Here is a 13,587-nt window from a genome sequence, read left to right on the forward strand (position 1 = left end):
GGAAATCAATCAATCAAGGCTCCAGGTGCTGGGAAGCCAGCAGGAAGGGTTGCCCACGGCACTCCACCTAGAAGGGGAGTGACTCTTCCTCACAGATGCTGAGGACGACATCCATGTCTGGGGTGCACCTGATGGGAAACAGCAGAGATGGGTGTGGATAGCCAGCAGGGGTTCAGAGTCACAGGTCAGGGGCACCCTCAGGGCAGCCCTGCTCTTCATAACCCTGGGGTTTATGGGGGGCATTCCAAAGCACAACGTGTGACCAACCGTGCACACACACATGTATATGCAAACAAGAATGTCAAAAAGGAAAAGAAGCATGGTGGCACACACTTATAATCCCAGTACAGTACTCGGGAGGATGGGACAGGAGAATCACAGGTCACAGTCAGCCTCAGCAACTCAGACACCCTGTTTCAAAATAAAACCAAAGTAAGGCTGGAGGAAGGGCTTGGAGATGGAACACCTCTGGGTTCACTCCCCAGTACCAAAAGAGAGAAAAGAAATGAGAAGAGAAGAAAGTGTGAGAAGACAAGACAGAAATGAAGAGCGGGGAAAAGTTAAGTAATTCACAATGCCAGGATCTACACACAGGGTCCTATGATGTTTCCTGGAGAGGCCTGGCCAGGGTCCCCAGGACAACCACAGAGGGCCTGATCCGGGGAAATAAGCAAAGAATCGTTTAGGAAGAAAAAAAGTTCAGCGCTTGGGGTGCAGAAGCCTGCCGAAGTAGAGAAGACAACTGGCTGTCCTCAGCTTCTTCCGGGCCTTCTTCACTGCAACCCCCACGCCCCACACACAGGCTCAACTCTGCCTTCCAGCCTCTAAGCAGGACGGGGAGTGAGGCTGCTAGTGTGCGGTGGCAGCGGCAGAGCCGAGGTGGACACACAGGCCCCGCCCGGCCAGGGCCCTGCACCTGCACCAGCTGCCCGCCCAGCACACGCAGCCTCCTGGAAGCCAGGCAGAGCGAGCTTCAGAGGCAGCTGCAAAGACAGCACGTACTTGGGTCTCCGCAGCAGAATATCCTCAAAGACGACCTCTCGGGCTTCTGGGATCTGGGCTTGGAGCTCTTTCACCTCCGTCCTTAATATGGGGATTCTTGCCTTCTTCTGGCCAATAATCTGAGGAGGGAGGTGCAGCAGGGGAGAAAGAGCTTAAGGACATCTGGGGAACTTAAGGTACGCGCTCTGTCACTAGGACACGCTGGACTCAGTGAAGGGACCTCCCTGTTCAGGCTGAAGACAAAGACATGTTGCAAAGGAGCGGGACTGCTGATGTGAGACCCCCCCCGGGGCTGGTGGGTGGCTGAGGGCGCGCCCACTCAAAGCCAATGAGGTGCAAGATGGTGGAAAGGAGTTCAAGAGGGCTGAGCAGAAGGAGCTCAGGCAAGAGGGGGCCACAAGGGACGGCAGCTGAGGGCAAGGAGGTGACAGCTGGCCACAGCCAGTGATGGTGCTTCATGAGAAAAGGCCGGCCAGCACAAAACCCCTGCTCAGAGCAGTGCTGAGTGACAGGAATGGCACCGGCAAGGAGGAAGCCCAACGCCACGCGACATGGAAGCCAGGCTGGGATGCCCCGGGGCCGTCCCCCGGCCCCCAGGACCACTTGCCTCTCTGAGAGTTCTTCTGCACCTCTGTCCCTCCTGGATGCCCTGGGTCTTCCGCATAAATACCTGCTCGCAGGGGTGCAGAGTTTTCTGTGGACGAAGGGAGGGTCTGTCCCCGAGTGCCTCTTCCAGGGAAGCAATGCATGGCAGAGGCTGTTGGGGGTGTCAGGATGGAGGGAGAGGGAGGACAGGAGGACCAGGGCAGGACCTGAACACCTACCACAATAGCTGCCTGGCCACTTACCACCACCAAAGACCTCAGAATTTTCTTCTTCTTCTCCCAGATCCTGCCTGACAGAGACTCCAGGACCATTTTGCGCATCTCACTAAGATTATCCAGCTCATCCTGGGGGCCAGAATGGAGTTAGCCACCATGCTTCCTCCCGCGTGGCCGGCACGAGGCCAAGGCTCCCCACCTGCTGGCTGTTCTTCGCCTGCTGCAGCTGGCGCCCAAGGTTGGCGATCTGGACCGACCTGATGGGGTATTCGTGGTCCATGTATGTGCTCAGGAAGCTAACTTCCTCGTGTGTCTTCTTGTTCTTGGCATTCATCCGGTCCACCTGCTGCTGCAGGGCTAGGCAGGGAGAATGGAGGCTGAGGCTCAGAAGGAGGGGCCAGGAGGCCCAGAACTGGCTCTGCGTGGCCACTGGACTGGGCTCTGGCCAAGATGATGTCACATAGGGCTGGGAGGGGATGAAAAGTCAAGGCCCTGGAGAGTCTCCCAGGCCTCCAGTTGGAGAGCAACAGTGGGTAGGAAGGAAAGAGAAATTAAATTGGTACAAGACCCTAGACCAGCTCAGCTCTGCCATGGACTGCTGTGTGCCCCTCGCTGAACCTCCGTCTCCTTAGCACTCACAGCCAAGGAGGTGATGCTAGGAAGACAGGCCACTGGCTCTCAAGACATGCTCTCTGGCAAGATTAAATCAGCTCTGCACCAGGCGTGGCAGTGCACACCTGTATGTGCATCCCAGTATGTGTATCCCAGTATGTGGGAGGCTGAGATAGGAGGATCACTGGTTCAAGGCCATCCTTAGCAACCTAGCAAAACCCTGTTTCAAAATAAAAGGTAACAAAAGGGCATGGGTGTAGCTCCAAGGCAGAGTACCTCTAGATTCAATCTCCAGTACCAAAAAGAATGAGTCTATGCTACCTTCCTCTGTAGAGGGGATGCCCAATGTCCAAGGCTTCCTGGCACGCGCCTCCTTCCCCAGGCTGTTCAAGGGGAAGAAACCACAGGCCCCATGGATGGAAGCAAGGAGACCTGGATCCTGGCCCAGCCACTGACTCCCAGAGGAACCCTGTAAGTAGAGCCAGGCTAGGACTGGCTTCTAGCTCCCAGCTGGATAACCTTCAGCAGGCCACTGCACCCCCTTAGCTTTCATTTCCCCATCTGTAAAATGGGAGAAGAGTCCCTGAGTCATAGGTGGCTCTCATGACTGAGTGAGAGTGAGCCCAAAAACCACAGGCATGTGGGTGTGGAAAGTGCCAGAAGCTGGGTCAGTAGCCGTTGGCTGGCATGGTAGCAATCCCACCCACCTAGAAAGGGAGAGGGTGGTCTGATGGTTCCTGAAAGGCTGGTGCAGGGAGAGTCCTGCAGCAGACCTCCCAAGGGGCTGGGGCGAGATCCAAGCACTTTGGCCCAGGGCTTCTTACTGTTTATTTTGCGTTCCTCCTTCTCTTTCCACTCCTGAAGCTCAGACTGCATCTGCTGTAGCTTCTTCTTATTTGAGTATTCCAAGATGTCAATGACATTCTGTAGGGGGAGGAGGTCAGCTCACCCCAGCCTCTCTGCTGGCTCTCAGGCTCCCAGCAGGTCGTGGCCCTCAACACCCCCTCAGAGGTGTCATCAAGTCCCAACCCCACTCCCAGGCCAAGCAACCTCACCACACACTGGAGAATAGCCTCTCGCCTTCCCCAAAAATCTCCTTCCCTCGGCTTCTTAGGCCCTCCTTGAGGCTGCCTGGCCGACCTCACCTCCCTCCTTCCTCACACCTTACCAGCCAGCCACACTTGGCAACGTGAGGTCAGTCGAGCCAGCCATGCTCCCGGTGGCTCCAGGTCTTGGGCACCTTTCCTCTGCCTGCAGTATTCACCTAATCTCTACCAGTGAACAACTTCTTTGCAGATTTTAGCACAAGAGTCACCTTCTCCAAGATACCTTCCTAATGCACCCATGTCTGGGTCAGAGGCCCGCCAGGGATGCCCAATTTCCCCACCTCCAGCACAGGACACACGACAATCTTCTAACTGCCTGTGACCCCTCTAGAAGGAAAGCTTAATGTGGACAAGGTATCTCAGGATCAAGAAAAAAAGTACAAATGGACCAGTGGAAAAAGGCTCAGAGAATGTTCTAAGTTTCCTTGGGCTGTATGTCCCTTGATCTTGGTCCCTGTTATAAACTGAACTATGTCCCCCAGAAAATCATATGTTGAAGTCATAACCCCAGCATGGCTCTATTTGCAGACAGGCCTTTAGGGAGGTACTGGTGGGCACTTATCCAACAGGGCTGGTATCCTTATAAGAGGAGGAGAAACCAGTGCTCTTTCCCTGCACACAGAGGAAAGGCCATTTGAGACTCAGCAAGAAGGCAGCCACCAGGAAGAGGCTGCATCAGAAACCAGCTTTGCTGCCCGGCTGGTGGTGCACGCGTGTAACTCCAGCATTTGGGAGGTTGAGACTGGAGGATCGCAGTTCGTGGACAGCCTCAGCTACTTAGTGAAGCCCTTTGCAACTCATTGAGACCCCATTTCAAAACAGAGAATTAAAAAAAAATAGGGCTGAGGAGCTGGGTGTAGTGGCACACACTTATAATCCCTGCGCTTGGGAGGCTGAGATAGGAGGATCACACAGGTTCAAAGCCAGCCTCAGCTACTTAGTGAGGCTCTCAGCAACTTAGTGAGACCCTGTTTCCAAATAAAATATAAAAACTAGGTCTGGAAGTATAGCCTGGAGGTAGAAAGTCTCTGGGTTCCACCCCCAGTACCACTAATAATAATAATAATAATAATAATAATAATAATAATAATGCTGAGGATGTAGCTTGGAGGTAGAATGCCCCTGTACCAAAACAAAAGAAAGAAAGAAAGAAAGAAAGAAAGAAAGAAAGAAAGAAAGAAAAAGAGAGAGAGAAAAGAAATGAAAAAGAAACCAGCCCTGCTGGCCACACACAGTGGCACACATCTGTAATCCCAGCTACTTAAGAGGCTGAGGCAGGAAGAGTGCAGGTTTGAAGCAGCCTTGGCAATTTAGCGAGACCCTGTCTCAAATAAAAAATAAAAAGGCTGAAAAGATAGCTCAGTGATAGAGTATCCCTGGGTTCAACCCAGGTTGGAGGTGGGCAACAGGGAGCCAGTGCTGCCACCCCTTGACCTTAAACTTCAATTTCCAGAATTGTAAAGAAAATTAATTTCTAGCTAGGCACAGTGGCACATGTCTATAATCCCAGTACTTGGGAGGTTAAAATAGGAGAATCGAAAGTTTGAGGCCAGCCTCTGCACTTTTTATTTTCTCTTTTGTAGTATTGGGGATTGAACCCAGGGACATTCTACTTCTGAGCTATTTTGAAATATCTGAGCTACTCCAGCTTTATTTATTTACTTATTATTTTTTTTTTTTACGGTACTGGGGATGGAACCTAGGAGCTACCTACGAGCTACATTTCCAGCCCTATTTTTTATTCTTTATTTTGAAACTGAGTCTCACTGAGTTACAAAGGGCCTAAGTAGCTGAGGCTGTCCGCCAACCCAAATCCTCCTGTCTCAGCCTCCCAAAGACTGGGATTACAAGCATGCACCACTATGCCTGGCCTTATTTTTATTTTCAAACAGGGTCTCACTAGGTTGATGAGAATCTTACTACTTGCTGAGGCTGTCCTTGAACCTGTGATCCTATCTCTGCTTCCCAGCTCCTGGGATTACAAACATTTGCCACAATGTCCAGCCAGCCTCAGCATTTTAGCAAGGCTCTCTGCAACTTAGCAAGACTCTGCTTCGAAATAAAAGCAAGCGTGGCGTAGTGCCGCGTGCTTTTTAATTCCAGTACTTAGAAGGCTGAGACAGGAAGATCGCAGGTTTGTGGCCAGCCTCAGCAACTTAGTAAGGTCACCTGCAACTTAGTGAGACCTTGTTTCAAAATAAAAGAATAAGCCCGGCGTGGTGGTGCACACTTGTAATCCGCACACTTGTAATCCCAGTGCTTGGGAGGCTGAGACAGGAGGATCGCACAGGTTCGAAGCCAGCCTCAGCTACTTAGTGAGGCTCTCTGAAACTTAGTGAGACCCTGTTTCCAAATAAAATATAAAATAGGTCTGGGAGTTTAGCCCGGAGGTAGAAAGCCCCTGGGTCCCACCCCCAGTACCACCAAAAACAAAAGACAAAAATAAAAATAAAAAATAAAAAAATAAAAATAAAAGAATAAAATAGGGCTGGAGATGTAGCTTGGAAGAAGAATTCCCCTGGGTTCTGTCCCCAGTACCGCAAAATAAATAAAATAGAGCTGGGGGTGTGGCTCAGAGGCAGAACGCCCTGAGTTTTATCCCCAGTACAACACACACACAATAAATATTTTGTTGTTAAAGACCCAGCCCGGGTACCTCGTTAGGGCAGTGCAAATGACTAACACAGACACCGGAGGAGTCTGAATTTTCTCTTCCTCTCAGACCCATGTGCTCAGTCCCACTCCTGCCCCTCGCTTCCCCTGGAAGACACACTGCAGGAGGCAATTATTCAAACACCTTCTCTTACTCTTCTTCAAACTCCTGGGTCCCCTGTGAGCTTCCTGCCCCTTCCCAGTGTCACTAACTTCTAGAGACAGTGGAAGATGACCCGCGGGATTCCCCAGAAGGCCACGCTTCCCCCACAAACCACTGCTGCCACTGGGCTAAGGGTGCTCCTTCGCGGATGGGAGGAGCACAGATCCCAGCTCCAGACCCCTGGGTTTGGGTCCTAGCTCTGACTCCTGACAGCTGGATGACCTAAAGCGAGTCACCCCGCCTCTTTGCTAACCGAGGTGACAGCAGAAGCAGCTCTTTCTCGCTGAGCAGGTCCCAGGTGGGCTCACTACAATTCCACCCATTCCCCTTTGGGTGGATTTATCGTGTCACTTTACAGAGCCCGAGACAAGGTCAGCTCCAAGCTAGTCAGCGCTGGCACTGAGATGCGCCCCGCTGTGATGATTCCACAGCCCAGACGGGGCGGGGAGGCCCGGAGACACCGCGAGGGTGGGCGGGGCTCACCACGAGGGTGTCCTGCTGCTGCAGCGTCGCCCGCACGGCCAGCGCCATGCTGTCCTCCATGTCCTGGACGGCCTGGATCATGTCCTGACTGAGCTTGCTGAGGAACTTCTCATGGTTGCAGATCTCCTGGAGCGAGGTCCGCTGGTTTTTCACCATGTTCTGCAGTGGGAGGCAGGTTGGGGACGCTGTGCAGGAGCCTGAGACATCCCTCCCGCCACCGCTACCCATGGAGGTCTCGCCCGGTCCGTGCCGCTGGGTCTGGGCAGCCGTTCCCCACTGTCTGTGGGTCAGAGTGCCTGGAAGTTGGGGTGCTTGGTTATCTTTCACCCACTTGATCTCCCGTAATCACATCTCTGAGGTGGGCATGCATCTTACAGTTAGAGGTGTTACCATTTAGTTGACAAGTATTTCATTAAGTAAATAAAATAAAGGTGGGCCTTATTATCATATATGGAAATAATGATTATAGTAATAATCGCCCAGGTAGTCAAGAAAGCAGCAGACCTGTCTCGCCAGGCAATGCCTTGTGGAAACAATGAGGTCTAGGGGTTAAGTGACTTGCCTAAGGTGACATCCAACAAGTACATAAAATCGACAATAATGACAACAACAGCAGGTAGCAAATGGTATCAGTTCTTCCTCCATCTATTTTGCTGGTAGTAGAGACTTCGTGACACTGGGAGAGGTTAAATGCTAAACGTCACATCGCCATGATGTGGAACTGCTGGAAATGAAAATCAAACTTCAGAGTCCCGGTGTCTGTCCACTACGCTAAGACAAGCCCTGAGCGGACTTAACACCACAAGAAGCCAGTGAGTCGTGCACTGATATTTTCATTTATTTTGCGGGGGGGAAGATACTGGAGGTTGAACCCAGAGACATTCCGTCTTGGAGCTACATCCCTAGCCTTCTTTTTTAATCATGAAATAAGGTCTAAGTTGCTGAGGAACTACTAAATTGCTGGGGATGGCCTCAAACTTGTGACGCTCCTGTCTCACCCTCCCAAGTTCATGAGCCACTATGCCCAGCTTCGTGCAGTGATTTTGGTGTAAGACCTCGACACACCTTGGTTCAAATCCCAGATCGTCCACTTACCATCAAAGAAAACCTGAGTCTGACAGTGCCCGTCACCAAGTTCACTTCCCTCAGCCCAAAGCTGCTAATAACTAATACCTGCCTCAAAGAGCTGCCGCAGAACACAGACGCGATCAGCTTCCCAGTCGGGTCACCGAGCGAGGGTGCCTAGCAAACTGTGTGCTCCGTGAACAGTAACTGATCGCGGCCTCTAGCTCCAACCCTGACCCTCCCATGCCTACTTGCTTTCTTTATTCCTCCCACTCTTCCTCATTTCTGTCCTTTTCCAGTGGATAGTGCATGGGATATAAAAGAACTTCCTGGAACTCATAAACAACTTGTTTAGAAATGCCAGCATACAGCTCAGACAACTTCTGAAACTCAAATAATTTGTCTGGACGGGTCAGCATATGGCCCAGGCCAGCACACCTGTGCCTTGGTTGGTAACAGACCCTGGGATCTAACATGCCTCTCACCTCTATAGACTTATGCCGTCAGTACACTGACAGGAATGCAATAGGGTTCGGTAAGCCTGGATGACTCTGCCAGAACCTTGGCAGCAGCACAGAGCCCTATCAAAGGACAGTTCTTCCTATAAGCAGCGCGCTGAGCTTTGCCTACACCCTAGAAGCCCACGTATACTACTCCGATCCAGCGACTTGCTCTGATCCTGCTCTTCCTGATGAATAAGGACCAGTGGGACCCAAACTGCTCACAACCGGCCAACTCCTGAGTCTCTTCCACTCCTAGGTTTAGCTCATTATTCTTTGTTTATAGAGTGTTTTACTAAGATTTTGTTTGTTTGTTTTTACAGTAGAACCCAGAGGCGTTCTACCTCCATGCTACACCCCCAGCCTTGTTTTTATTATTTTGAAAGAGGGTCTCACTAAGTAGCTGAGGCTGCTAGCCACAAACCTTTGATCCTCCTGTCTCAGCCTCCCAAATACTGAGATTACAAGAGTGTGCCACCACACCCGGCTATGACTAAGTATTTGAAGTGCCCTAAACATAGAGAATTTGTGTGCTGTCTAGCACACTTATTCGGCCTTGTTAGATTTGCTAGTGTGAAGTGTATTATTTAGTGCTCATTCATGCTAATTGGCTTTGGCAAAGCAGCCAGCCAACATCCAAACTTAGCTCCACTTAATTTCCTGATAAGTTCCTACGTGCTTTAACCTCCGGGTGTTAAATAAACCTGTGACACTGTGAAAGACAAAGCATGAGTAATGTGACCTTGCAGCCCCATTGCTCATACTAGCCAGAAAGTGCTCTCCCTGCCCTCCAGTCACTGTAGTGCTGAGTCCCGAGAGGTGCCCGCCTGGTGCTGAGCGCTTCACGTGTTACCACACAGTAACCCCATGTAGTTAGGCCCATTATTACACTAATATTACAAAAGTGAGACCCGAGGATCAGATTCAGCACTGTGTCCAGGGTCACGCACAGCAAAGTTGTCTTCTCCAGTCTGGGCTCTGAGCTACTCTGCTATCTTGCTTCCGTATCTCCAGACCACTATCCAGAAACAGTTGTGAGGAATGCCAGTCTTGCTCAGTGGGTGCTCAATAAGTATCTGTTAACTAACTACCTGAGGTTGGTTCCAGGCCAACCTCAGCAATTTAGCCAAGACCCTGCTTCCAAATGAAAAATAAGACTGGTGTGTAGGTATGTAGCTCAGAGGCAGAACAACTCCGGTTTCAATCTCCAGCAACACACACACACACACACACACACACACACACACACACACAAACTGTCTAGGAATACAAGTTTTGAGGAGATAGAAAGGAAATAGGCAGATAGGGAAAAGGCCTTGGTAGAAAAAAGCTAATTTCCTGAGTTTCCTGAGGGGCGACAAATGCCTGAAACTCCAAAGGCTCAGGAGATAAGAAGGCCAGAGCTTCACAAAGCCATCCTGAGTTTCCTAATCAACAAACCCACAGAGCAAGTCTGGCATTCCTGAAAGGAGACCCTTCAAAGAACTTGCAAATGTCCTATGCAAATTCTCCTTGAAATCTCAAAGTCGCCCTAACCACAAACGGACTTGCAAGCGGTCAGGCAAGGCCAGTCAGATGGCAAAAGGGGGTACTTCCCGCTCAGGACCCCCTCCCCTTTTGGGGAGCTGTTCTCTCTCTCGCAGGTCGTGTTGGCCCTGAGAGAAGGCAGAGTGCATCTGGCACGTGGCACGTGGCTCGGGCGACTCTCGAGTAGTGACCTGAAGGTCTCTGCTGGACATCATGGCTGACCAGGCCCCTAGGGGTGACCTGTACCTCTTTTCTGGCAGATCGCGTGGACTCTGGGAGAAAGTAGTTTGCAACTGATGGGCACTTGGCTCGGCCACTTTTCTCTATTCCCTTCTGGCAGATCGCGTAGACAAGAACTCGCCGAGGTTTTCTCTCAAGAAACCCCCGTTTCAGTACCACCAAAAAAATAAAATTAAATTAAAAAATAAGGCTGGGGGTATAGCCATATATATATATATATATATATATATATATATATATATATATATATATATATATATCTCGCATTCAGAGGTAGAATGCCCCTGGGTTCCAGCCCCAGTACCGGAAAAAAAAAATAACATCAGAAGCTAAGAACCTCCTTTTTGGAATGCTGGACCCCACCAGGCATGGTGGTGCACATCTATAATCTGGTACTTGGGAGGCTGAGACAAGAGGATCACAGGCTTGAGGCCAGTCTTGGCAATTTAGAAAGATCCTCAACAACTTAGCAAGACTCTTTCAAAATTAAAAATAAAAAGTGCTGGGTGTATAGCTCAGAGGCAGAGTGCCCCTGGGTTCAATCCCCACTACCCAAAAAATTAAAAAAAAATTAAAAAGGGGCTGGGAGTGTAGAGTGCCCCTCAGTTCAATGCCCAATAATAAATAAATAATAAATAAATAAGCCACTAGATTGTATTCCTAATGGAGAAAAATAAAGATGGATTGTTTGTTTCCTGAGTCTAAATACAACAGCAAGCCGGGCGTGGCGCACGCTTGGAATCCCAGCATTCGGGAGGCTGAGAGCGGAGGATCACAGTTCTTCGGCTACTTAGCGAGGCCCTCTACAAGTCAGTGAGACTGTGAGACCCTGTTTCAAAATAAAGAATAAAAATAGGGCAGGGGTGTCACTGGGAGGTCGAATGCCCTAGGTTCCATCTCCAGACTCACAAAAATAAGTAATTCATTAATAAAATAAACACAACAGCAAACACCTTAACTGGCTTCAACCCTGCTACTGCCATTTTCTGGATGTGACCTGATGCAAGCCACTTGGGTCCCTGCGCCTCAGTTTCCCCTCCTGGAAAACAGGAGTCATAAGTGTGCTCACTGGGCTGCTGGGAGGAGGAAGTCAGTCAAGTCTAGCCCCACGAAGTGCTCCGTGCTCCTCTGCTCTCCCATCCCTGGGGCTGGGCTGGGGGAAGGTGCTCCTCGTACCCGCATTAACCGGGTTTTGGCGTGTATCTTCCCAAGGTTCAGCTTCTCTCTCATGCGGTGTTCCTGCGGATCCTTCAGCTCATTTATCACCGACATAGTGGGCTTGCTGTGCGGCACTGTGGATAGACGAGAGCGAGGATGCAGCAGGCCTGGGAATGCAGCAAGAGGCCCCGCCCCAGCCACAACCTTGTAACACAACACGGCAGAGGAGGAATGTCACCGGGAAGCTTCCAGGCCTCACTCTGGGCCTTTGTATAACAGAGGGACCAGCCCAGGTGAAACAATGAGTGTGCAGATGGACAGAGAGCAAGTGCTAGTGGCCAGGGCTAACTCCCTTTCCCCACTAACAGTAGGCTCCTAAGTCCTGCATCAAGATGCTCTGTACTCTTTAGTTGAAATCTTTTTCTTTTTTTTTTTTTTTTTTTTTGGAAGGTCTGGGTATGGAACCCAGGAGAATTCGACCTCCGAGCTATGCCCCCTGCCCTATTTTTTATTCTTTATTTTGAAACCGGGTCTCACTGAGTTGCAGAGGGCCTCACTAAGTAGCTGAGGCTGTCCGCGAACCATGATCCTCTGGTCTCAGCCTCCCGAATACTGGGATTACAAGCATGCGCCACCATGCCTGGCAGTAAAAAATCTTAAAAAGATGGCTGATCCCGGCTCCCAATCCTCCAGGCAGAAAGAGAGTTGGGAATGCCCACGTTCAATATCCTATCAGTCATGAAGCAGAGGGCAATACAAGGACCAGAAGACCAGAGTCCAGCAGGCCTGCTTCCCAATGCTTGGTTGAAAGGTTGGATGAGATAAAGGTAAAGAACTAAGGAAGAAGACAGAGCCTTCTATAAACCATGTGACCTTAGGAGGTCACATGACCTGACTGTCCTTCAGTTCCTTCCCCTGTAAAATAGGAATTATCATTGTGCCTCCCTTGAAGGGTTGCTGTAAAGATTAAAGAAGTTACTATCCAGCCAGGTGTGGTGATGCACACCTGTAACCCCAGTACTCGGGAGGCTGAGACAGGCAGCTTGCAGGTTCAAGGACAGCCTCAGCAAGTAGTGAGACTCTCATCAACCTAGCAAGACCCTGTTTCAAAATAAAAATAAAATTGGGCTGGGAATATAGCTCAGAGATAGAATACCCCTGGGTTCAATCCTCAGTAACACACACACAAAAAATTTTTTTTAAGTTACTATTCTTAAGTTTAAAATAGCACCTGCCACATCTCCATTATGGATACATAATACCATTGTGGCTGTTATTTTTTTTTCTTTTTCTTTTTCTTTTTTATTTTTGGTGGTACTGGGGTTCCTGGAAACCCTGCTACCTCCGGGCTACACTCCCAGACCTATTTTATACTTTTTAATCTGGAAACAGGGTCTCTTAAGCCAGCACATGTGGCTGGCTTCGAACCTGCGCACCACGCCCAGCATGTGGCCGTTATTTCTTTTCTTTTCTTTTTTTTTTTTTTTTTTTTGGTGGTACTGGGGTTCCTGGAAGCCCTTCTACCTCCGGGCTACACTCCCATACCTATTTTTATATTTTTATTTGGAAACAGGGTCTCCTAAGCCAGCACATGTGGCTGGCTTCGAACCTGCGCGATCTTCCTGTCTCTGCCTCCCAAGTGCAGGGATTACAAGCGTGCGCCACCACGCCCGGCTGTGGCCGTTATTTCTAATGGCCTGAGTACTGGATGGCACCACATGAAGGCACTGCAGTATGTAAAACTCTAACCCCCTCTCTCTAAAATATACAAGATGTGACAGGGCATGGTGGTGCAAGCCTGTCATTCCAGTATTTGGGAGGCTGAGACAGGAGGATCACAGGTTTGAGTTAAAAAATAAAAATAGGGCTGGGGGTGTAGCTCAGAAGTAGAATGCCCCTGGGTTCCATACCCAATACCCCCACACACACACAATACCCCCCCCCACACACACACACACACAGGCTGTGTCTGTGAGACAAGGATTGAAGGCACCGGGAGGGCGGGGTCCTACAGTCCTCACAGCCTGTACTGTGACAAATTACCCAGGTGTTCACAGCTCTTAGTCTCCACCGAAATCCCTGCTCCAGGTGTATCCTTGTTCATTTGGAAAAGATAGGCTGAGACCGGAGGATCGCGGTTCACAGCCGGCCTCGGCCACTTAGTGAGGCCCTCCACAACTTAGTGAGACCCTGTTTCAAAGTAAAGAATAAAAATAGGGCTGGGTGTAGCTCGAAGGTCAAATGCCCCTGGGTTCCAA

General features: G+C 50.1%; 1 protein-coding gene across 1 annotated transcript; it reads right to left on the bottom strand.

The window, feature by feature from the left end:
• Positions 1 to 67: 67 nt before the first annotated feature.
• Positions 68 to 11,443, bottom strand: LOC308277382 (uncharacterized protein C20orf96; the record flags this gene model as incomplete). Its single annotated transcript, XM_080716542.1, has 8 exons — positions 68 to 128; positions 1,003 to 1,121; positions 1,851 to 1,952; positions 2,023 to 2,180; positions 3,260 to 3,359; positions 6,840 to 6,998; positions 7,935 to 8,012; positions 11,348 to 11,443. The coding sequence occupies 8 exons, from the start codon at positions 11,441 to 11,443 to the stop codon at positions 68 to 70; spliced, it is 873 nt and encodes a 290-aa protein (XP_080572668.1).
• Between the last annotated feature and the right edge of the window lie 2,144 nt (positions 11,444 to 13,587).

This window comes from Muscardinus avellanarius, assembly GCF_963383645.1.
Source record: "Muscardinus avellanarius genome assembly, chromosome: 19".
Taxonomy (NCBI): domain Eukaryota; kingdom Metazoa; phylum Chordata; class Mammalia; order Rodentia; family Gliridae; genus Muscardinus; species Muscardinus avellanarius.